We start from the raw sequence: 22,716 nt of genomic DNA on the forward strand, positions 1-22,716 counted from the left end.
ACCCTAACCCTAACCCTAACCCTAACCCTAACCCTAACCCTAACCCTAACCCTAACCCTAACCCTAACCCTAACCCTAACCCTAACCCTAACCCTAACCCTAACCCTAACCCTAACCCTAACCCTAACCCTTGGCTTGATGGAAATCCTGCTAGGGTTGTCAAGAATCAACCAGGGTTAAGCAGTGGTGGGTTAGGGTTAGGGGTCATCCGGTTCAAGACCCTGGCGTGGACAGCGATGCGTCTAAAACCCGTACATGCTAGCGCTGGCAATGTCATCTCTCCCCTCTTACCACCACGCGTCCACAAACCATGTTAGACTCCAGTTCACTGTCATCCCTATCGCCCTCTCCGGAGCCGACACCGTCTAGTCTCATGCTTGGTCCGCGTGCTTCTTTGCGACGGAATGCTGCCAGAAAGGCCGCTGACAACGTTAGAGAGCAACTGGTTAGTTCGGACGATGAAGACGAAGAGGGCAGCAGCACCGTGTACACCACAGAGAACGTTCATTCAAAGCCGCACGCACGATCTTTCCTCGACACTAGCCACCATCGAGTAGGCTATGGGAAACGGTTAGGTCCCTCAAGACGTCGAACATCGCCAGCATATACCTCGCAGGCTACGAATCCTCCAACCGCACCTTCTTCTCCAACAGCTGTTCGCGTGCACAGCTCACCTACCACAATCAATGCTCCTTCTCAAACCACTCCCCCCAAAACCATGACGCGTGATGCTCTGTTTGCATCGTCCCCTTTAACTCCTTTCACACCTTCGGTGCCTTTGACGCCATCGAAACGCCGTGCCCGTGGTCGAACGTTGGAAGAGTCACCCTCTCCAACCAAACGAGCGCGTCTATCAATGTCTCAACCGATTATGTCTGATTCAACCCGAACAGTCCAGTTGACTCCATCGAAGAGAAAGATTATGGATGATAATTGGAGTCGAGAGCGGTTAGAAGGCGTTGTTTGGGTCAGACTAGAACTTGGGGGCCGTCCCGTAGAAGGGAACGAGGGGCCAGATGGAGGATACTGGTGGGTGGCTAAAGTGAGTGACAACACTGTAATTGTGCGACTGGTTTATCTGATGGTGACAAAGCTGAACTGCGAAAGCTGGAGGACACCACTCCTCCTGGGACTGATTGGTGACGATGGACACCTACCGAATCGCTTGCTTACCTTGACTTCGCCATCGTCGGCGAATCTTCTCACTTTCAACGATCCACGGACTATGCTGCCTAGATTTGACATCTACACTTCCCGACTCCCAGTTGACGCGCATACCCAGGAAGATGGCACCTCAAAACAGAAAGCAACGAAGCAGAAACCAAACAAAAGGGAAGAAACCCGTTGGGCGAGCATGATGGCTCTGGCTCATGCTCTGCATGAAGACGATTTACCGGAGATAGAAGACGCACTGATAGAACCTATTAAACCTAACTTTGATGCTACGAACGGTTCGCAAAGGACATTAAAACGGAAGGAGAGAGTTGAACGTATGCTTGAGGAAGAAAGGTCTGATGTCCTGCAGCAGGTCATTGATGCAGGCCCAGATTCCACGTGAGGCTTATTTTATGACGAGGTATTTGATTTGTGCTGAGGATTATCCTTACAGGCTGGAGATTCCCGGGGAGCTCGTTCTTGCACAAGATCGAAGTACTGCTTTCTGGCCCGCTATTATTCATGCATACGAGCCTGCTACCGCGACAAAAGGAAGAAATCGATTCGGACGATATCGGGTGGAATACATGGATCGCACGTTTGGGCATTTGAAGCGAGATCAGTTCTTCTCACGGGACGAAGACGGGTTTGCCACTTGCAAAGTGCGTTATGTTTCGGTTCCAGGCGAAGTTATCTGACATCAGTCAAGTTGGGGACGTTTACAAATCAAGCTGATGATGAAACGGATGATGAACGAGAGGCCAACCGGCCTCCTACACCGACACCTTTGCCTCCTCCTCCTCCCAATGTCGTGGCTGCGCTAAGTATGCCCATTCGCGACTTGTTGCGTCACACTCGGAATGTGCTCCAGCTTGTCATTTTGTCTAAATACCCCCCAAGCATTGATCGTTGCGCTGCGTTTTACAAGGGCGGCCGCGACAGGAAGAACCTTGCAACATTCGGTACAGAAATGGGCAGTTTTGAAGCAAATACTAGGGCTGCTATTCGAAAGGAAGTTATACGATGGGCTCTAGGCACGACTTCATCCGGCCCATCCCTGGGGGCGGACGCAGGCCTTGTAGAGGTGTCAAGTGCGCCGTCAACAGAACAAGAGACAGCCGTGGAAAGCCAATCGAGCGAAGAAGACGAGCGGCAAGGGGAATACAAGCAGCTACACAACGCACCGCCTGCCGCACCTGATGACAACATGAAGGTTGGCGGAAACATGAAAGTTACGATTCAGCAACGACCAAGAGGTTGTGAAGCATACGAAGCGCTAAGCGAGCCTGAGCGGCTACAGGTAAGTGTGGCCTCTGTATCAAAGCAGCTTTGCTAAGTCGTCATCTGAGTTCTCGATTGACATTTTGGTGCCTGAGGCTGCCATGCAACTGCTCGCATGGCACGGTGGATATCGATTCAGCATTCCGGGGCCGTCAGACTCCAGCGGTGACCTCTCTCCTGAGGTGATTGAGACAGAAAACAACCTCCACAACACACTTGCCCAGCTCGCCTTGATACGACCGGCAAGTGAGTGGGTTAACAGGGTCACGTCTGTTCGAAGTTCAAGGCGGGCGGCTTTGGAATCCAAAGGTGTCATTCAAACAGAAGAAAACGTTCCTGAGGTAAAGAGATTGACTGGGTCGTTTTCAAGACCCAACGCGGGCAGAAAGGTGTAGACAAGCCTTAAAACGGCGCTGAGACAGGGTTATTCATGCTTGCATTAGATTAATGGAATGTGGTTCGTCGTCTGGATATACGTCTATGCTGATGCTACAGAATGAGTTTTTGTATGGTACAAGGAAAAAGTCCCAGAACGACAGAACGACAGAACTACCGCGGTGCACCTCCTCTAATAAAAGAGGATGAACGAGGGACGATCGTTGTGAGGTTAACCTGGGAGACATTGCGAGAAAGAGACAGTACAGGAAGACCAGGATTCAACGCGCTTGACCGAGTTGGCGAAGGGGGTGACGCCGACTCTGCAAGGACTGCAGGAGACGCTGCGCGCTGAACGATGCTGGCAGCAGAGCCATTGCTGAAAGTTGTAAGCCCGCCACGCTGTAAACTTGACGCAGTCGATATCTGCGCCGGGGGGGCAAGACGAACAGGCCGCAAGGTAGGTTCTGCTGGCAGTCGTGGTGACGTAGGCCCAAGTACATTGCGCCGAAGCCGCCGTAGAGCGTGCCGAACAAATGCTGGGAGCCCTTTTGAGTTTGCAGAACCATTAGGGTACGGGGTCAATGGAGGTGAATCCAGGTCATTGATTCCACTGAAGCCACCGCCTTCCATCGCATATGCCTGAGCATAGTCGTAACCATTACGCGGGCGGAAGATTTTGCGATACACAGCTTTCAGCCGAGAACGAAATACGTATGCGATAATCAGCGACAACAGGCTGAAAAGGATAAGAGAGATGGGAGAAAACCCAAATATCGGTTTGGTTAATGATGGATGAAGATGCTCTTTGAGGGTATCTTCAATATCGCCCAAGAAAGGTAGTCCGTCATCATCGAAGTCCGGATCGAGATTCCCAATTCCAGGTGTTCCGATATACGTGGTCGGAATCTCGCTGACAGCCTCCAGGACCATCATGCCAAGCGTCCATGTGATAGCCGTGTCTCCCACCGAATCCAGGCTCTGGAAGGCCGGCGCACCGAGCCCTTTCTCATCGGCTTTGTTGCTGAACTTGTCGCCCGACGTCTGGCCTCCGGTAGTCGAATTCCCGCCTGGATCCACTATGCGAGGGAGACCTATGCCTTCATGCAAGACATTCACGATCCATGCGGCTTTGAAACATTGTAGCTCGAGGCGAGCCAAGTCTACGTCACGTCGGCTATGAACGCGTATGTCCGTCGCCGTCGGTGCCAGTGCTGACTTGGAAGCCAAATGATGGGCGACAATGCTATCCCAATCTTTCGAGCAGAAGTCTATCGCGGCTCGTTCATACTGTACAAAGTCGTATGCGCCGCCAAGACCGAAGACATGCTCCGATGAATACCAATACTCGGACACGCCGATGAAACGCGAGACGGAGAAGTCGATCGGTGGCACCGAAACGCCGTTGAAGAGACAGTTTGTATCCGGACATGGCGCATTTTTGTTGAGAAGCGGTTCGACTAGTCGAAGACACTGAGGGAATGACCCGGTACCCTTCAGTGTATGTGGCGTTTTAGAGTGATCAGACGCAGGGCCGAGGATGACGGGGGCTTCGTACGAAGTGAGGTCGCGAGGTAGACAAGGATCAGGCACAATGTCGCTGGGAGAATCTTGGTCAATGCCGTACAGCTGATCCCAGTGCGAGACAATGCTGCCGACGTATCGCTCTCGCGCTTGATTGGTACCGTATCCAAGCCACGTTGTGACAAAAACTTGGTGGTGCAGCTCTTCACCATCTAGAAGGCGTAACCGAACGTCCTTGAGCGGCAGTTGGGGATTCTTGCGATATTCTGCGCCGGGTTCGAATGCGATCTGTGTTGACGCGCCACCCATATCCAAAAAGCCGTATGTCGCCCGCCTACCCTCGTGACGAGAGAACCCGTCGAGGAGATAGTTTACGGCTATCCAGCCGTACAGACCCTCGTCCTCGCCCGTGATGACGCGAATGCTTCCACCACACGGCCCTTGAGGGGAAGCGGGCTTGACCTTGAAGTTTGAATGGAATTTGAGGAAGGTGCAAGCCGCTTCGATAATCTGTTCTTGTTGTTCTACAGCAAGCAGTCGCATGCCTGCCGTGGCAAGGAGATAGATTGGGGTAGATTGGTGTAGTGACGGGGGAATCTGGTTCTGAGCATGTTCAAGAAGACTGGAGAGATACGGTCCAACCATTGTCGGCTCCAGAGCGAAGCTCGATATTCCTGGGAGATGGTCAGCCCCCTCGATGCAAGGTATCCCGAACAGTCACCTACCTGGTTCAATCTTTGCAACCCAATCATCCGAGTTCTTCGTCCCCTTCTCTACTCTTGGGAGTACCGCAAGTTCGGCATCTTTCCGCTCCGTCCGTTCGACCCTCACATCCTTCCATGAGTATATCTGCAGCCGAGAACCTGACGAGCCGGCGTCGATTACAATTCCGAACCTTCGGGACTGCAGCCATGGATCTGACTGAGTAGGTGGGGGCATGACCGGACGTTCCGGTGGCTACCCAAGCCAGATGAAAGGGAGGAGAGATAGTTGTGTAGGTGGTAGATTGATGTGAAGCAGGAGGGGATATGCGTTTTCGGTGTTGACCGTTGTGGACGGCTAAGCTCGAAGTGGCTGTGCTGCGGACGGTCAGGGTTCATCCGCTTTCCCCGCCCGGGTTTAGAGCCGAATTTGGTCTGTGTTTGCTGTGATGCATCAGGATACGAAATGAAAGATGACTTGACTTGACTATTCATCATTTTACTATACAAAGCGCTTGTTCTCATTGGAGATCCCTCTCACAGTTAGTTCTACCACAAGAATGACCCTGACTTTCCCTACACCCTCTTCCCTCAAACATATACCAAAACTGATCGTATTCGATCTCGATTACACCTCTGGCCCCTATGGATAGATACGCATTCTTTTGGAGCGCCATACACCCACAATAAAGCAACTAACTCAGCCATCGACCGACGTGAGTACGCAGTACAGCTGTTTCCCGACGTAGGAAAGGTATTTGCCTACATTCGCGATACCCTGCAATGCGACATCGCCATTGCCAGCAGGACGAGTGCTCCCGACAGAGCTTCAGCCGTTCTCCGTCTCATAGAACTAGAAGACGGCACAAAGATATTCGACAATGTCGTCCATCCTCAGATGTATCCTGGATCGAAGATGTCACACATGCGCCGCCTTGCCAAAGTCACTGGCATCGAATGTCACGAAATGCTGTTTTTCGACGACGAAACCCGGAATAAGGAGGTTGAGGAGCTCGGCGTAACGTTCATTCTGGTGGATGAGGAGGAGGGAGTTACCGAGCATGCGTTCTGCCGAGGTCTGTTGACATTCGAGAAGAGGAGGAAGCTGTGCAATCTCAAGCCCGACGACGGGGATATGAAGGACAGGCGCCCACCGCGCCGTGGCAAACATGGATCGCACTAGATTCGTCAGGTTCACATCCCCGCATCTTTCGTAGAATGATTACTGTAGAACGTGTAGATGCATAGACACGATATCAGTACATAATCCAGAACCTAGTTCAAGGGGACGATCATAGCCCAGCGACCGATGGGGGCCGACTTGTCACTTGGCTCGTAGTGTGACTTTCGTTTCCCGCTAGCTCCTTGACAGCTCCCGCAGCGATGCGACCCTGTGAAACCGGTCCTCCGTTGAGCGCCAATTGGCTGTATGGGGTGGCACTGTCCATCAGATGCTGGATGTCGTCATGGATAATCTTGCAAAACAAGTCGAGATCGAGATCTGCTTGAATGTGTTACAGATGGATCGGAAAGCACCTTGCGAGAATGACTCGCCGTTTTGATCGTATCCAAAGGGTTGCTCTAACTCGTCGCCAGCGGCTAGAAATCCGAGGTAGAAGAAGGATGCGCAGCATACACCAAGCACGGTGAGCCAGGCGAAAGTACGCGCAAGCTGGAAAGGCAAGAAGAACAAGTATAGCCATACAGTACTGACCGACGTCAGATATTTGAATTCGAGAAACCAAACATATATACTGCCTTAGGTGAACCGAATAAACGCTTAGACACGGGTTAGATGAGTTCGTCACTACGATAACGGCAGATCCACGTACAAAGGCAACGGCGTCGTCAGAATTTTCTCGCACTCTACAACAATGATTACCACTTGAGCAGACACAACCAATGACATACCTGTAAGGCTAGCTTCGAATTGCTGAAGAGCTCCATACAAACCACCCAGGGGGCTTCCAGTAACGGTGCTGCGTGCGTCAAGAGTTGCGACCCATTCCGATAGACAACCCAAGACCTCCATGGGGATGTTATCACCTCCCCCTGCAACCCGCGGCCGATGCTTCGACATCCTAGCCTTTCTTCTTATCTCTTTTTTGGCCTTGCTTTCAAACTCACGGCAAAGAAGCAGATCGAATAGATGGAGGAAGATGGTCTCGAATGGGATGAGTTCGGTTGACCACCTTGTCCTCGCCGACGCCTTTGCTGGAAGGAGCGGTTGAGAGGGTTCGGTTCCCATTCGGTGCGGGATGCCATTGTGCGAATGGTCTAGTTGTGTATATGCGCCGTTTAAGAGGCGATCAGTAGGCTTAGTAACCTGGAATTGGATAAAAGGCGGGATCTTTGCGGCAGGTTGCACTGTGATGGGTGCAAGAGCGGGCCCTTCCCTCGAATTGGGAAGTACTTCTTCGACAATTGTGGGCAGAGCGAGAGAAGCCATCGAAGACGGAGAAGCAACCAACTCGGCAGATTCTGACACTGAGTGTGGTACGGCCCAAACAAGTTCATAAAGGTCCTCTGAATAATTGTGTCAGATATGAACGAGGTTATTCAGAGTGCTGACCATAATATACCCTGCAAAGAGACGTCATTAATAAACAGTCTAAGAAAGGACAGCTCGACGCACCCCATTTCACCCCTTAGGTGATGCTTAAGAGAAATCGCATAACTAGTGTGGAGGTAAGTTGCAAGACGGCGATGAGCGGCAGACACTATACTCACGCTTGTACCAAATCCAGCGCGATCTTCTTCTCCTCGAGCACCAGCTCAGCCTCCTGCATCGAGATACGGATGTCTGCGTCTTTGGGCGGTGCGAGTCTTGGCGGTACATGATACCAGATAAGCCGAGAGATCGTCCTACTGTTGCGCACAACATCAGACCAAGCGGTCCGTCCCATCCAGTAACGATCGTAACCGCTAGAAGCGCGGTAGGAAATGACGAAGCCGATGACCACACCCATCACGGTGAGCATGACTGAATCAATGGATAAATCCAAGATGGCATTCTCCGCCAGATAAACGATTACTGAGAATCAGTTAGTATCGGCGCTTGTTTCTGTTGAAGGTTGGACGTACCTGCACTGAGTGCGGTCTGCACGAGGACAGCGGGCCATACTTTCCATCTGAGCCAGCCGTCAAGGTACAATGACATGACATTGCTTCTAAAACTCACATTACTGTTCCAGGTTTGATAAAAGCAAAGGTCTGGAGTTCTGCCGTTGGAACAAGGGGAACGAAATAAGCATTCAAGTGTGTCCCGAAGGATGGCAGCAGGCGGTGAGATGGTTTCTTCGCCTTTCCTCTTGCCATGGCGTTGTGGGTATCTGAGTGAATGGTATGAAGACAAGGAGTGCCAGACAGCGTGCAACTGCCTGGCTGGCTGATATGTGTTGCGTCAAGTTTTCATTATCATGAATTTTGCGTGGTAGGAGCATGTCAGGGTTCTTCGTTCTTGCCACTTTAGGCTGGCCAGAATGCATAGCAACGGGCGTCGACACGTTGATGATAGACCGCACGGTTGTTGCGACGGTGATAAGGTGAAATAAATTGTATGTAATTGTCCGATATGCGAATGAATTTGATAGGTGCAAGGCTTGAAGTGGATGAATATTTGAAGTGGTCGTCGAGTGTAGGAGTAAGGGCCCTTAGGGTTACGTTGCGTATTATTAGCTGTCGTGTGCATTCAATCTCAGCGCTGTCGTCCTCCAGCAACAATGCGTTGGCCATCGCAGCTCTCACTTCTAATTCCTCAGTTGTCGATGAGCAGTTTCGCACCTCCCAAGGTGTACACGCCCTCTACAAAGTCGTTCGCGCTGAAGGAGGGGAATGATATCCTCACTCCGAAGGACATGCTCGAGCTCCCGAGGCCCGGCAGCGCGGTCGCCAACCCAGCAGGAGATCTGGCATTCATCTCAGTCTCGGAATATTCTTTTGAAATCAAAAAGTAATTGCATCTTATTATATGCACAGTCAACTTGAAGAAGTCTGATCACCTTCGCAGAATGAATTCGACCATCTATATCGCCTCTCTCGATGACACGGACATGCCTGCCACCTTCCCTGTCCTGAACGGTGGTGACGCTTTCTGGCTCACCGACCGCACTCTTGCCCACGTCATCTCCGAGTCCGGTGGTCAGGCCATCTATGCTATCTCTTTCAACTACAGCACCGAGCCAAAGTCTCTCACCCCAGACTCGCCCGTGTTCATCGGTCACCTCCCTCCCAGCCCCGCTTCCAACTTCAAATACAAGTCAGGCATCCTTGCCTTTTCTGCAAACGTATGGGAGGATGGTGATCTGTTCACCACCCCCGAACTAGACAAGCAGCGCTCAAAGGAAGGGACCGGAACGAGCGCAAGGGTGTATGAGGGCGGATATCCAAGGCACTGGGATACGTGGACGACTCCCGGGAAAGAGAGCCAGCTGTTTACTGTCAGCTTGACTAGCTCTGGGGAGATAGGGGAGGAGAAATGGTCGTTGGGAGACGCATATGTTGCACCCTTGAAGGGTACGAAGCATGTAGGTGATAAGTATAGTGCTTTGTCCTCTCACAACACTAATATCCCTCTTCTTAGTACACGCCAGTCGAGCCATTTGGCGGCAGTGATGACTTTGATCTCTCCTCAACTCATCTCGTTTACACGGCAAAGGATCCAGAACTACCATATCCCATCCATACTCGCCAGAATGTTCGTACTTGTCCCTTATAGAGACCCCACGTCTAAATCGGTTACAGGTTTACATCGTCCCCGTCACTGGTGGGGAACCTCCTCGCCAGCTTACGGCTGGAAAACAAGGAGCGACGCATACGCCCGTCTTCAGCAACGATGGTACGAAAGTGGCGTGGACAGAGTTGAGGAAGGACGGTTATGAATCCGACCGGTGAGTATTTCCCGACGTAGAGCCCAATATGAAGCTCAAGCTTGCACAGTGCCCGTGTGATGGTGTATGACCTGGAGAAGGATGTTCGTTTCGGTATTACCGAGAAGTGGGATACATCGCCTTCCGCTCTCATCGTGAGTATGCTCGTTCGGTGCCTTGTTATACGCCTCATCTTCGCAGTTCTCCCCGAACGATGCCTCCATTTATGCCCTCTCAGGCGATCAAGCTCGTGGAAAGCTCTATGTCATCCCTTTGCCAGTCACCCCTTCTTCGACCGGGTCCATCGATGCGTATCCAGTACCCTTGGTGGAAGAGCACACTGTCAGTAGTGTTCAGCCGCTACTTGATGGTCGCGTGCTCTTCTCCCAGAACAGTCTCACGCATCCTTCGGAGGTGTTCCTGCGCGAGAAGAATGGCAAGATCTCCCAGATCACTCAGTTGACTGCAAAGAAGCTCGCAGGTCAGCCGCATGCGTTGTTTGTGTAATTGCATATGGCTCATTCAACAACAGGTAAATCACTCAGCCCTGGGCATGAGTTTTGGTTCAAAGGCGCAGAGGGCGTGAACATCCAAGGATGGGTTAATCTACCGCCTGGATTCCGGAAGGGTGACAAGGCTAAGTGGCCCATGGCATTCCTCATTCATGGTGGTCCGCAGGGTGAGTGTGCTGCTCCTGAGGAGTACACTCGCTCACCTTCAATGCAGGTGCCTGGGAGGATTCCTGGTCTACTCGTTGGAATCCCAACGGTATGCTATTCTCGATCAGTGATGATCGTCGCTGATAATGTTCCATACAGTCTTCGCGCAGCAGGGATACGTTACGGTCACCGTAAATCCCACAGGGTCAACAACATTCGGTCAAGGTATGTCATGCATGTTCGCATATCGAGCTCTCTGATATAGATGGTCTTCGATGATAGCTCTGACCGATGCGGTGAGTTGACATCGTGCTATACGAATGTGCAAGATCTCATATAGACCGGAAGATCGCAAAAGACTGGGGCGGAAAGCCGTTCGTTGATCTGCAGGCTGGATACAAGGAAGTGCTCCGTCTGTATCCTGAGGTACGTCTATCCTCCAATCTATTGCGTCCTTAAGTGACTTCCTGATCGTAGATCCACCCTGAGAAAACGGTCGCCGCTGGCGCGTCATGGGGTGGATATGCTATCAAGTGCGTTTCTACCTCGCACTGGGCTTACATGACGACTGACACTTCTTTCAGTTGGATCGCGGGGCATCCAGAGTTCGATTTCAACTTCAAGGCCCTGGTTTGCCATGATGGTGTATGTGCGCCTTTGCAGCGAGTACACTCCAATTCTAATGCGTGAGGCAGGTCTTCGATACTCGGGCAAACGGTTTCGTAACGGATGAGCTGTTCTTTGTGAGGAACGAATATGACCTTGTTTACTGTTGTGCTGATCGATAAAAAGTTCGATCAAGAATTTGGCGGCCCTCCTTGGAAGAGCGCGGAGACCGTTGAGAAGTGAACCACTGGCCAAATGCACCAAGTCCAGAGGGCTGACTGTGTACAGATTCAACCCTGCCAACTTTGTTGAGAAATGGTCAATACCTATGCTGATTTTCCATGGTGAAAGGGTACTTCTCTACTAATATTGTATCCGCACACGTTGCTCATTGCTCATTGCTCTTTACGCAGGATTATCGCCTGCCGGTCACCGAAGGTATCGGCGCATTCCATTCCAACAAGCGCATGGGAGTTCCAACCCGTCTCGTTGTCTTCCCCGAGGAGAACCATTGGGTGCTGGACCCAGGCAACAGGTACATAAAAATCAATGTGAACAGACAATCCAAGCTAACGGCCCGCGTCCAGTCTTAAGTGGCACACTGAGATCTTTGAATGGTTCGCCAAATGGCTAGACTGAACGAGCAAAGTTCGGAGCACATTGTCCAATGCGCGTCAGCGGTTGAGTGTTACCGCCACGATGTAACATTTACGCCAAAATCAATTGATCAATTACAATCTATAGACCCATACTCCGTCAATTGACGTTATGGGCGCTGACATGAACAGCCTCCCCATTAGTGCGAACAGATCGTCTTGCCACGTCTCTACTGAGTGGTTTTCGCATATCTGAAAACAGATGAGCATCTGATGAAGGCAGAATGGGATAGGTAGGGTACCAAAGGCGTCTTCATCATCCTTCCCTCCTCCCATTCCAGTCCCATAATACCCTATTATTCGTCTCCATACACTGTATCCCATGCCCTCGTACATGTCCTTGGCGATCTTGTTCTTACACCGAACGAACAAGTCAACGAAGAACGCGCGGTAGACCTCGTCCGAGATCTGCTCGATGAGGCGCATCATGCCACGGGCCAAGCCTAGCCGTCGATACTGTGGTGACACGGTTATGGCAGTAACATGTCCGTGGAAGTCTGGTCCGGTGCCTTCCGCTTTACCGAGCACTGTGGGGGAAGGTAAGTGCCATGTTTCATAGCTGGAATGGGCGCTAGGCACCGTAACCCATCAGCCGACCATTCGGCGCCTCTTGCACGTAGCACATGTCCGGCCATCTCGACAAATAGGAGAGGTAGAAGGAGATACTGTACTGTGAACATAATCAAAATGAGCCACAGTACGCAAATGTGGACCGAACGCACCGTCTCTGTCCATGGATCGAGATTGCTGTTATGGAGCCGAATCAGCATGGATCGATGTTGTCCACCGTTGGCTCACATGTTGTTGAATCTGAATAGATCTGTGGCTCGGAATGGTCGCAAGATAGACATTGTACGATGGACAGATACAAGGCGGCTTTCGGGCACTTGAGGAGAGGGACGTGGTACAGTGGCACAACCCTATCGAGGTCACGATCACCTCGAGTTTCCGTAATTTTCTTGTCCCTTGCTGCACATTGTCATGTTCAGGGATAATAATTGGCAGTGGTCGGTATTAGGCTCAATCGGATCATGCATGGAACCCAACTACTGACACATATACTACTAAGGACACAGTACGATTGACGCTTTGACTATACGATTTCGGTAACAATGATGCAGTGCAAATGGTAATGTAAGGAGCAGAGGGAATACAACGAGCAGCACTAGGCTAGCCCAAACCATAACGAAAGAGAACAACCAGAGACAGACAGCGAGAACACTAGGTTCTCTGAAGATAGATGCTAAAGAACGAATTGAGGTAAAGAGCGGCGGCGCGCTGGCGCGCAAGAAACAATAGTGTGAACCAAGACGAAAAGAGAGAAGAGAACAAAATCGCCAGTCGAGGTTTTAGGTTGCCATATAGTAAGCTTTTAAAAGAGACGGATAGAGTAATGGACGCATATGTAGACAGGGCTTGCCAAATTGATACAGTAGATGGGTGTCGAGAGGGCTTCCTGTCTTAGAGAACGACCACGGCTGAATTGGGCATGAATACGTCGTCGTGTTCCACATCCATCAGGAGGGAATCACTTGTACGCTGCTTCTTTGTCCGCTTGCAGATCAGGCGATCAAGAAACGTCTCAGCGCGAACGAGCGTGGGCACGCTACTCGCTGAGAGTACTGATCGAGAACGTGGAGAACACTTTGATGATGTTTCATAAGGCTTCGGGTACGGAGAGTAAGCAAGGTTCGTCACAGACGACAGCTTGCGAAGGGCAGCAGGGGGGGCCCTCAGAATGGATGGTTGGCGACGAGCTTCGGACTTGACAGGCGAAGGCGAGAGGTAGAAGCGACTGAGCTTCTCCTTTGTTAACATCCGATTCGAGGAGGGAGAGGAAATGCAGGATGAGGGAGTGTAACCGTCGAGAGGGGTACGGGGGCCGGTCGATGAGGGTGTGCCAACGCTTGAGAGAGAGGAGTCTGAGCCACTCCGCTCGAGCGCGGGAGGTGTAGCGTCCAGGTACAGATCGCGCGATGAGACGGCACGAGCGGGAGTAACTGGCTTCACAGGCGTGGGGTGCGCAGATGAGGGCAGGAAGGGCTTGAGCTGCTCCATTAGCTCCGCCTCAGTGAAGAGGAGGTTGTAGTCGAGGAGCGCGAGCAGCTGCTTCTCCATCATGATGACATCGGCCGCAGTGAAGAACCGGGCGTATTCGACCCAATGACTATTCTTAGGCGATGAGTCGTTCAACGCTTTCGAGGCAGTGATAAGGGTAGCCAGAAAGATACGATGGCAAGTGTCGGGCAGACCTAGCGTTCACATGTTGAGACTAGGATCCTCAAGCATGAATCACTGCGACTCACCCTCTCCGCCCTTAGGAATACGTGCCGCAATACGGTCCAGGTAGATACATGTGCTGAGGAGGGTAGCGGTGTGAACGCGAGAGCGCTCGACTAGAGACCGAATAAAACGCTCGAGGGAAGGGAGTTGGCGTGTGAATACCGGAGCGGTGGTCTTGGGCGGGGTATGAGGAGGCGTTGGGAGGAGGCTTGCCTCGTTTGAGCAGGGGATAAGCGCCTTAGTCTTCTCAGCGAGCCAAACTAAGAACCGTGAGTGCGATGTCTGCCTGCAGAGAGCAAGAGGACGCACCAATCATCTGGCGGCTGACCTCCGTGTGGTACAGGAGCTTGAGGAGCTCCGGTGAGTGCTCTGAGCGGTCGACGAGGGATGCGTGGTAGGGAGTCGAGCGAGTCATTGTGGAGCAGGAGACGGGTGAGGAGGGCGAGTAAGTGCAAAGACGAAAGGGGAAGGATGGGTAAGTAAGGGGAAGGGTAATGTAGGGGGAGACGGCAAGGAATGAGGAGGAGGGAAGGGGGAATGGATGGGGTCGCATACCAGAGAGGGACCTGGTTATATATCGCTTGCACAGTAGCGCCGAACCAGAGGAGGACCCATCCACCATACTTGGTGGATCTCTAGCAATAACACGTAATTATATCGTCCACTACGCACATTCCTGTACACATTGTGAACTGAGGGACGTGGGGATCAACGGACGGGTATTGTGCCCAGATTGAGAAGCAGAGGAGTAATTCCATGGCTGAGAATTGCTTCTCTTCGCCGCTAGCCCAAGTGGTGGGCTACTGATGATTGTCAGTTGACGTCAGGTGGTCCATGGGTAGAGCCAGGCAGGGTTCAGTGTAATCATTCCAATGATTAGAGGGCGTCCACCGGGGTTCCACGGTAGCTTCGGCACGACAATAAGCCAGATAGGTTCCTGTTAGTAGTCACAGTGTTAAGGAGCAGAAAAAAAGAATCCAGTGCGGTCATCAACCACCCGCCCTGACTTGTTCGCTTCCGGGCGGAGGCATGCACGTTATTATCGTTAATCGAAGTCTATGCCTGTCACCGACGCCTAGCCCACCACCGTCCTTCTCAGTTCCCGCTATCATCCTTCCCCCTATCCGTCTTCCATTCCTCTTGTTCATCATCCACATGGCCACCCACTGGGAGTTGGAGCGATCAAACAATCGACCGATACCCCTCGACTATTTCTTCATCATCTTGCGATGGCCGACAATCCCGTCGATTCCCGTCACAGCCTGCCACTAGAATTGTTTTCTTCTACGGTACTTTCGAACGCCCCCACCCGGAGTTAGACTAACCCGCGAGTCCCGTGGTCGGTCGGCGTTTCGAGGCTTCCGTAAGAAGCGGGTTGTCCACGATTTCAGGGGTCGGATCGTGATTCGTTCGGTGTCACTTCCGGGGTGTCCGCAAGAGTATGGTCTCCTTCATAATGTGGGGTACAGAGCCCCTCATCCCAAGCGCCTTTTACAAGCCACCCTTCAACTGCAAAGCGCGCGTGGGTTGGCAAGATGAGGCGGTTAGGTTGAACCCTATCAACTCCGTGTTCTTTCCACGTGATGAACACCCCTCAGTCATCAGCGTCAGATGATGACAGTGAACAACGTTAGTTTAGAGTCGCCTTTGGGTTTGTTTATCTAGAAACCAATCAACCATTATTTGGCAACATTGTTCTTACGTAGGCGCCCACCTCCACGCCAAAGAAGATCATGTTCCATGAGAGAAGATGAGTGTGTTGAAATGATGTTAGCAATCGGCCTACATCATGATGGTTCCCCACTTCCGACTGAGCCACATCCAGATTTGGACTGTCCAGGTGTCCGCGATTAACACTGACGTCCTCGTGTGCCACGAAAAAGCAGCCAGTCATCATTGGCGCTCTTCTTTCGTAATCGACATTGAACACCGCATCTGCTCATAATTATGCAATAATGACAAGTAGCATGGGATGTTGTGAGCGTACTTTCGATTGTTTCTCAATGTCAATTAGGAAGCGAAGAGCAAGCAGAGAAACCACCGGTTGCGCTAAGAACCGCTTCTGATTAGTGCGACAATCCGTTCAGAGCCGTCACCCCCCGAACCTGGTTGAACAGACCGGTTCTCCCATGTCTTTTCAGGTGCAAAGTGCCCAACCGTCAGACGGCCATCCGATTCCAAAGTCAGGTGTTGCATTTCGTGCGCCCGCTGAGCATAGCGTCCTCAGGGACTGTTGCAGTGGTCACTGACAGGGGGGGGCGATGTTGACGATAGCCGCATTCCAGCGGACGACGTATCGAGCACAGCTGGACAGAGCTGCTAAGATCTCAAACCCACCATTCTGTGGGGGCAGAACCGCGACAATGTACACAGCATGAGAGCACCGCGGAAACGATGAGAAGCGGTCGATAGGTATGCACATCCGGAAGCTGCAGACTTCAAGTGGGGGTATTGAGTATATTTGCTCATATAGAAGGAACGAATCAATGAAACGCTCACCGTGACGGTAATATTAATAATGGTAGATTATCAATGTGACAATGAGAAGGAAAGAGGCGCAGCAAATGCGCTGAGAGGGAGCAGTTGACATGACACGGGCAATGAACGGTCGTCGACGTCGCCCCAACTGAGGTGGCCCATCAGGACGACCTGCTCGCATCATGAAGGCGCAACTTTGAAGACGACGGCGTTGTCAGCCAATGAGAAGGCAATGCACTCTATTCTGTTGGCGCTCACCAAGACGGGGAGGGCGGCATCCATGCGCTGAGGCTTCCGTCGTCGTCACCGCAACGCGTCGGTCGAGTGCGACGTCCCCCCCGTTGCCACCTCGTGCAACATATCAATTCGGACAACCAGTTCCCATCCCACCCAGCCAGTATACCCCCCCTCTTTCTTTCTCTCGTACCTTGATCTTCAACGGCTGCTTTCTCACAGACGAGACTGGGTCTCGCCCACTTCACTCTTTACCAGCTGTATCAAAAACATAGTAAACAACCTGTCAATCGAGTCAGGAAGGACGACAAAATTCAACAACTTAACCAGTCATGGCTCCTGCGCCAGCAGCAGTAGCAGGGCTGGACCCGAACCAGGCGCTTTCTTCTCTTAGTGCGGCTCTTGATGGGCCAAAGACGTCTGCTGCAGTGCAAGGCGCGGTCGCCAATGTGGGAGGTGCGGTACCCGGAGTGGGAGGGAACGATAACGGCAGTGGATTAGGTGGATTCTTGACGTCTGAACTGGGGACCATCTTGGGGTTGGGTAACGGCGCGACTTCCACGTCGGCTCGTGCGGGTGCAACAACGAGTGCTCGGTCGACTAGCACAACCACCCACGCGACCACTACCTCAAAATCCACAACAACGACGAGATCAACCACAACATCGTCCAGCACCACCACGTCTAGTACCAGCACCACCACCTCGACCACCACGTCTCTCACTTCTCCGCCAGCTCGCAGCCTGAATACCCCCTCCACCTCCTCTCTCATTCTCGCAATCCCTACCACTTCTTCGTCTGCTTCCTCTGCCTCACCTTCTGCCTTGGACAACGCCACAGCCAATGGCGCAACCTCAACGAGCGGGTTAAGTCATACTGCCGTAATTGGTACGTTTCACAATGGAAGAGCAATGATAAGTTGTTAACGAATACTCCAAAGGCATTATCGTCGCTGCCGCCGCGGTCGGCGCCTTCATCCTCCTTTTCTTCTTGCGGAAACTATGCCTCTCCCGTCGCAGGCGTGAGCGCATCCAATGGGAAGAGAACCTCGCCTCCTACAACGCGCCGAATGATATCGGCTCAGCTGAGAAGGTAGAGGAGGAGGTTATCAGACGTCTCAACGCGAACGTTGTCGCTCCCGTCGCTCCTGCCCCCGTCGCACGGGGAAGGCAGCAAACCCGTCCTCTGACACCACCGAACATGGGCCAAATGGGCCAGCAGGACATGATCCGGCCGATGCAGATGCGCAGACCGGTTCAACCTCCTTCCCAGATGATGATCGGGCCATACCCGACATTCTCACCGAGCACTTCACCACCTCAGCAACTTCGTTTCAGTGGCGGTAACAGCGGTGCCTCCCAACTTCCCGCTCTACCCCAGGCAGCAGGGTACGGGATTGCCCCGCCTCCACCCTCCCTGTCACCTGCCAAAGGAATGTTCAAGACCGTTTTGACGACGTACAGTCCCCAACTTCCTGACGAGCTTCCTCTTACGATCGGAGAGACCGTGCGCGTCATAGAAGTGTACGAAGACGGGTGGGCGATGGTGGAGCGCGTCGGGCCACCTGCTACAGGTGGCATGTTTGAGAAGGGTGTCGTACCGGCCGAATGTGTGGGTCTTGCTTCCCATCAGCGCTGAGGCATTCTATTGCGGGCAGCCAGACTCGCTGGCACCTTCCAGAGTAACCTTCCTCCTCATATGGACTTTTCGTTTCGTTTCGGGTGCCCCATATGTCCACATCGATATATACGGTTCTCTCTTGTGGTCGGCAGGTCGACCTAATTCGTGGAATATAAACGTGTTGTATTTGAGAAGGAAGGTTATACATGTTATTTCTGCAACTGTGAAAGGATTGCCGTGTGCTGCAAAAGCAGAAGTCGCGCTGGGCGTGTTGATGAACCAAGACATCGCATCCCCAGACGACGGCGCGTTGCGCTGCTCTTCTCATGCACATGCAACAGCTTCGCTATAATCCTAGCGACCACACCCTTGTTCTGTATGTTCTGTACTGGATTTGCGGGAAACATTCTCTTGATGCGACTGGCTACGAGGGCAAAGCTTTTGAATCACCAGGTTGGTCATCTGCCGCATCCAGTCCATGAACCGGCCGAGGTGTACTGGACTCTCAGCCGGAAAGTGAATGCTCTTGCTCAATAGAGCTTTGGATTTCAACATACATCTCAGAAATGCCGCACATGTTTAGCTTCGCTGCATTGCTTCTCTTATGGTCTTGGCCCATAAAGACATTCCAACATCAACATATACGATGTGACATAGCTCATCGGTCCTCGAGCTGCACCAGTCAGCCGCCCACGTTCGCCAGGCACGGTCCCACATATATGAACACCACTCCCCTGCCGGCCAGTTTCGAAATCAACACCGTTAACCTTCGCATTTGATGACTATTTTCTCTTCCAATCCGAAAACTCGGGCTGTTGTGGTGTCGGTCTTGTTCTTGCTTCACCAGGCAAGTGCCCTGGTGATCAGGGCGGAAGCCGACCCCGCCAGATTCGGTATGTGTGTTGAAGCCCTGCACGACTGTTCTCTCAACCGATATACCGCTAGTTGATCCCTTCATCGGGACCAGCAATGGTGGACATGTATTTGCTGGCTCAACCCTGTACGTCGTTGCTGTACGTCGTATGCGGGGAAGCCTGCTGAACTTCAGTTGCAGACCCTTTGCGCCGGTCAAGGCGGTTGCCGACTCCCACTCAAGCGATAATCAAGGTGGATACGTCTCCGATGGATCACCGATCGTGTACGCTTGTCTTCCCCGGCATTCTCCTTATCTGGTGCTTACGCGATCTACCTAGCGGCATTTCCCCTTTGCATGATGATGGCACCGGCGGAGGAGCCAGTATGGGGCAGTTCAAAGCTTTCCCCACATTCTGTAGCGGAGGTCTCGACACCTGCGTCACACAGGAGACGTCCAGGATGGTTTCACCAGTCAGCGGCTCGCCATGTGAGACTACTCTGTCCTTTTGATCGTGTCCTCGCTGATATCGGATCTCCTAGCTGGGTGCCCAGGTTATTTCTCAATCGGCTTGCAGAACGGCTACACGGCGGAGGTCACGACTACCAATCATGCAGCCATCCATCGTTTCACAACTAACTGGTCCGCTCAATCACCGGTGCTGCTCTTCGACCTGACCAACGACCTGTCCCACTCATTTCAGGGGAACGGCAACCTCAACATTCAGACGCTGACAGCCCAGCGGCAAGGACAGACCATCACTCGCTTGACTGGAGGAGGTGAATGGAATCCGAGCTTCGGTATCGGCACCTACGATGTATACTTCTGCCTGGATGTGGTGGGCGTGGCAAATTATGCCATATATGATAATGGTGCAATCAACATTGGTGCAACTTCTCTCCCAAGTGAGGGCTCTCCAGGTAAGGTTACATTGACAGCGACCGCCCAAATCAGTTCCTCATCGTTCGGCAGGTGACCAGCTGGGCGCGCTTTTGCAAATGCCGAATGGGACTTCTTCATTCGTCGCTCGCATTGGTGTCTCGTGGATGTCATCCGGAAAAGCTTGCACATATGCCGAGTCGGAGATACCTCTGATCACTTCCCAGGGCTTCGATGAAACCCAAATGAACGCGAGGGCAGTTTGGAACGAGCTTCTCACCAACGTGCAAGTCGATGCTACTGGAGTTTCCTCGAACACACAGACGCTATTTTGGTCTTCGTTATACCGATCCTTCATATCACCCATGAACGTGACCGGAGATAACCCTCTATGGCCCGATTCGACGGAGCCATACTATGATTCATACTACTGTATTTGGGACTCTTTCCGTGTCGTGCATCCATTGTGGACAATTGTCCAACCGCAAGCCCAGGCCGAAGTCATTAGGGCACTCATCGATGTCTATCGACACACCGGCTGGCTTCCCGACTGTCGTATGTCAACTGATATGGGCTACACACAGGGCGTGAGTGCCAAACCTTTCATTATCTCTTTGATAACTGAAGACAACAACAGGGGAGCAATGCGGACAGTCTCCTTTCGGATTCATTCGTGAAAGGAATCTCAGCGGGTATCAACTGGATGGATGGATACGCGGCTGTAGTCAGAGATGCGACTGTTGAACCGACTCTGTGGGGAGTGCAAGGCCGAGGAGGAATCAAGAGCAGAGCTCAACTAGGCTATATTCCTGTAGGCGATACCTCCGACGCTGTGAGCACCGTGAATACAGTTGGGAGGTTTGTGCCTGTCTGTGAGATTCCGCTACCAGACCAACTTTTGACACAGGAGCGCTTCTCGATTGTTGGAATACTCTTACAACGACTTCAGTATCGCTTTGATTGCCAAGGGAGTCGGGGACTATCAAGGGTACAAATACTATCTGAACAAATCGATGGACGCCCTCAACCTCTGGGACCCAACCGTTCAGAGTGCTGGATTTACCGGATTCATTCAACCCCGATATTCAGTGAGCCACGCGCGCTCACAGAGAAATCCAGCTAACATAGCTGAATAGTCCGGTGAATTTATGTACGTCGATCCTCGCATGTGCTCTCCCGTGTTGGGCCACACCAGTTGCTACCTGAATCCTCAAGGGGTGGGCCATATTCTAAGTCACTCAACTGTCTCGCTGAGTCCTCTTGACTTTAGGGCGAGTTCTACGAAGCATCATCTTGTAAGTTGAATACCATGCCACTTCACTGGATCCTCTCAGCATTCTGCTATAGGGCAATACTCCTTCTATTTCCCCCACAACATGCAGGACGTCATCCAAAACTATATGGGTGGCACGTCAACATTCTTGAATCGACTGGACACCCTTTTCAAAAATGGCTATTCCGACGTCGGGGACGAACCGGGCTTTATGCCTACTTTCCTCTACAACTACGGCGGAAGGCCGGACAAGACTGTCGATAGGGTGCTCTCGACGCTCAATACGTACTTTAGCACTGAGACAGCAGGAATACCGGGTAACGATGACAGCGGCGCAATGGGTGCCTATGCTGTCTGGGCTAGTTTGGGTTTCTTCCCTGTCGCTGGTGAGGATCCACTCATCCTCAAAGTATCGCATTCTTATACGATCATGGCAGGTCAGAATACGTATCTGCTCTCCACGCCGCTGTTCCGGTCGGTTACTTTCACGAATCCCGTGACGGGTACAAAAGCAACCATCACTGCGAACAACTGGGATGGGGCAACGACTAACAAGTACGTGCAGAGTGCCAAGCTGAATGGTAGGACGTACACGAAGAATTGGATCAATCACGAGATATTCAGCAAGGGCGGCACCCTAGAGCTTACGTTGGGAAGCAGACCGAGCTCATGGGGCACGCAGCCTGGTGATTTGCCACCGAGCATCACTACTGGCGGATTTTGAAGTTATTTGTTATTTCATTTTGGGTTTCTTCATCTGGATGTATCGACTGTGTTGTTGTATGTCCCCACTCATGAATGAATGAACAATGTGTCACCTGGACTTGGCACTTCAGCAGATGTGCTATTGCAGCATCAACCAGTCTCCTGAGGCTGATGCTACCTCATCCATATACCTAAATAATCTGCAAGCACCAAGAGACATTCATCACAAACTTTTGCAGGTGCTCTGGAGTGCTCAAGACCCTGACAGAGCCAGGGAGTCAAATGAGACATCCCCCCATTTCCAGAGCCTTGCGGAGCTCCGTGAGCATCTGCTTAAGGGTCCCAAAGCTGTACCTTGCTCTCTGGAGCTGTATGTGTGCATCTTCAAGCTCCTGCAGATCCTATAGTATAGGCAGGTAATGGCAGTAAACAAGATGCATTAGTCCAGACTGAAAAGTTTGCACTATCCATCTGGTCCCTAGCTTATGTAAGCAGGTACTGTACAGTACCTGTAGGTGCATGTCAATACATGCACCTCTCTACTATATGCCAACACTCCCCCTCAG

At 52.0% G+C, this 22,716-nt stretch overlaps 8 protein-coding genes across 8 annotated transcripts; 5 read left to right on the forward strand and 3 right to left on the reverse strand.

Moving 5' to 3' along the window:
- Window positions 1–290: 290 nt before the first annotated feature.
- DACRYDRAFT_117240 (uncharacterized protein) lies at window positions 291–2,936 on the forward strand (the record flags this gene model as incomplete). The annotated part of the gene is made up of 6 exons (XM_040770344.1): window positions 291–1,042; window positions 1,094–1,554; window positions 1,610–1,817; window positions 1,865–2,455; window positions 2,505–2,825; window positions 2,880–2,936. Exons 1-6 carry the CDS (start codon window positions 311–313, stop codon window positions 2,934–2,936), a joined length of 2,370 nt encoding a protein of 789 aa, XP_040627053.1. The 5' UTR covers window positions 291–310.
- On the reverse strand, window positions 2,864–5,303 carry DACRYDRAFT_23162 (uncharacterized protein). The gene is made up of 2 exons (XM_040773130.1): window positions 5,061–5,303; window positions 2,864–5,009 (listed from the first exon to the last, which is right to left on the reverse strand). Exons 1-2 carry the CDS (start codon window positions 5,272–5,274, stop codon window positions 2,986–2,988), a joined length of 2,238 nt encoding a protein of 745 aa, XP_040627054.1. The 5' UTR covers window positions 5,275–5,303; the 3' UTR covers window positions 2,864–2,985.
- Window positions 5,304–6,328: 1,025 nt separating this feature from the next.
- DACRYDRAFT_117242 (UPF0187-domain-containing protein) lies at window positions 6,329–8,354 on the reverse strand (the record flags this gene model as incomplete). The annotated part of the gene is made up of 10 exons (XM_040770345.1): window positions 6,329–6,537; window positions 6,573–6,745; window positions 6,792–6,815; window positions 6,869–6,902; window positions 6,948–7,562; window positions 7,609–7,619; window positions 7,672–7,713; window positions 7,767–8,070; window positions 8,121–8,167; window positions 8,218–8,354. The coding sequence occupies 10 exons, from the start codon at window positions 8,352–8,354 to the stop codon at window positions 6,329–6,331; spliced, it is 1,596 nt and encodes a 531-aa protein (XP_040627055.1).
- Window positions 8,355–8,704: 350 nt separating this feature from the next.
- DACRYDRAFT_23163 (alpha/beta-hydrolase) lies at window positions 8,705–12,729 on the forward strand. The gene is made up of 22 exons (XM_040773131.1): window positions 8,705–8,988; window positions 9,046–9,562; window positions 9,619–9,732; window positions 9,780–9,925; window positions 9,975–10,059; window positions 10,106–10,385; window positions 10,437–10,583; window positions 10,631–10,672; window positions 10,723–10,788; window positions 10,846–10,859; window positions 10,912–10,989; window positions 11,041–11,096; window positions 11,148–11,208; window positions 11,259–11,306; window positions 11,356–11,408; window positions 11,458–11,521; window positions 11,583–11,704; window positions 11,757–12,017; window positions 12,068–12,352; window positions 12,405–12,495; window positions 12,548–12,572; window positions 12,624–12,729. Exons 1-18 carry the CDS (start codon window positions 8,759–8,761, stop codon window positions 11,806–11,808), a joined length of 2,175 nt encoding a protein of 724 aa, XP_040627056.1. The 5' UTR covers window positions 8,705–8,758; the 3' UTR covers window positions 11,809–12,017; window positions 12,068–12,352; window positions 12,405–12,495; window positions 12,548–12,572; window positions 12,624–12,729.
- Window positions 12,730–12,820: 91 nt separating this feature from the next.
- DACRYDRAFT_23164 (uncharacterized protein) lies at window positions 12,821–14,604 on the reverse strand. The gene is made up of 3 exons (XM_040773132.1): window positions 14,418–14,604; window positions 14,132–14,368; window positions 12,821–14,077 (listed from the first exon to the last, which is right to left on the reverse strand). The coding sequence occupies exons 1-3, from the start codon at window positions 14,521–14,523 to the stop codon at window positions 13,287–13,289; spliced, it is 1,134 nt and encodes a 377-aa protein (XP_040627057.1). The 5' UTR covers window positions 14,524–14,604; the 3' UTR covers window positions 12,821–13,286.
- A 642-nt stretch (window positions 14,605–15,246) lies between these two features.
- On the forward strand, window positions 15,247–15,771 carry DACRYDRAFT_23165 (uncharacterized protein). Its single transcript, XM_040773133.1, has one exon. It carries the CDS (start codon window positions 15,565–15,567, stop codon window positions 15,721–15,723), a length of 159 nt encoding a protein of 52 aa, XP_040627058.1. The 5' UTR covers window positions 15,247–15,564; the 3' UTR covers window positions 15,724–15,771.
- Window positions 15,772–16,994: 1,223 nt separating this feature from the next.
- On the forward strand, window positions 16,995–18,564 carry DACRYDRAFT_23166 (uncharacterized protein). Its single transcript, XM_040773134.1, has 2 exons — window positions 16,995–17,708; window positions 17,761–18,564. The coding sequence occupies exons 1-2, from the start codon at window positions 17,153–17,155 to the stop codon at window positions 18,456–18,458; spliced, it is 1,254 nt and encodes a 417-aa protein (XP_040627059.1). The 5' UTR covers window positions 16,995–17,152; the 3' UTR covers window positions 18,459–18,564.
- A 654-nt stretch (window positions 18,565–19,218) lies between these two features.
- DACRYDRAFT_89764 (alpha-1-2-mannosidase family protein) lies at window positions 19,219–22,169 on the forward strand (the record flags this gene model as incomplete). The annotated part of the gene is made up of 12 exons (XM_040776933.1): window positions 19,219–19,333; window positions 19,386–19,440; window positions 19,495–19,578; window positions 19,634–19,782; window positions 19,836–20,213; window positions 20,266–20,759; window positions 20,810–21,030; window positions 21,080–21,260; window positions 21,309–21,389; window positions 21,443–21,467; window positions 21,520–21,831; window positions 21,883–22,169. The coding sequence occupies 12 exons, from the start codon at window positions 19,219–19,221 to the stop codon at window positions 22,167–22,169; spliced, it is 2,382 nt and encodes a 793-aa protein (XP_040627060.1).
- Window positions 22,170–22,716: the final 547 nt, after the last annotated feature.

Source organism: Dacryopinax primogenitus, assembly GCF_000292625.1.
Source record: "Dacryopinax primogenitus strain DJM-731 SS1 chromosome Unknown DACRYscaffold_13, whole genome shotgun sequence".
In the NCBI taxonomy this organism is placed as follows: domain Eukaryota; kingdom Fungi; phylum Basidiomycota; class Dacrymycetes; order Dacrymycetales; family Dacrymycetaceae; genus Dacryopinax; species Dacryopinax primogenitus.

What these genes read in the sequence shown, in the direction of transcription:
- DACRYDRAFT_23163 (XM_040773131.1), top strand. Translation starts at nt 8,759, where the DNA reads ATGCGTTGGCCATCGCAGCTCTCACTTCTAATTCCTCAGTTGTCGATG. An exon ending in CCCTGGTTTGCCATGATGGT is followed by an intron (nt 11,209 to 11,258) that starts GTATGTGCGCCT and finishes TGCGTGAGGCAG; the next exon opens with GTCTTCGATACTCGGGCAAA. An exon ending in TGATTTTCCATGGTGAAAGG is followed by an intron (nt 11,522 to 11,582) that starts GTACTTCTCTAC and finishes CTCTTTACGCAG; the next exon opens with GATTATCGCCTGCCGGTCAC.
- DACRYDRAFT_23164 (XM_040773132.1), bottom strand. Translation starts at nt 14,523, where the DNA reads ATGACTCGCTCGACTCCCTACCACGCATCCCTCGTCGACCGCTCAGAG. An exon ending in GGTCAGCCGCCAGATGATTG is followed by an intron (nt 14,369 to 14,417) that starts GTGCGTCCTCTT and finishes CACGGTTCTTAG; the next exon opens with TTTGGCTCGCTGAGAAGACT. An exon ending in TATTCCTAAGGGCGGAGAGG is followed by an intron (nt 14,078 to 14,131) that starts GTGAGTCGCAGT and finishes TGTGAACGCTAG; the next exon opens with GTCTGCCCGACACTTGCCAT.
- DACRYDRAFT_23166 (XM_040773134.1), top strand. Translation starts at nt 17,153, where the DNA reads ATGGCTCCTGCGCCAGCAGCAGTAGCAGGGCTGGACCCGAACCAGGCG. An exon ending in AAGTCATACTGCCGTAATTG is followed by an intron (nt 17,709 to 17,760) that starts GTACGTTTCACA and finishes AATACTCCAAAG; the next exon opens with GCATTATCGTCGCTGCCGCC.
- DACRYDRAFT_23165 (XM_040773133.1), top strand. Translation starts at nt 15,565, where the DNA reads ATGTGGGGTACAGAGCCCCTCATCCCAAGCGCCTTTTACAAGCCACCC.
- DACRYDRAFT_23162 (XM_040773130.1), bottom strand. Translation starts at nt 5,274, where the DNA reads ATGCCCCCACCTACTCAGTCAGATCCATGGCTGCAGTCCCGAAGGTTC. An exon ending in GGTTGCAAAGATTGAACCAG is followed by an intron (nt 5,010 to 5,060) that starts GTAGGTGACTGT and finishes ACCATCTCCCAG; the next exon opens with GAATATCGAGCTTCGCTCTG.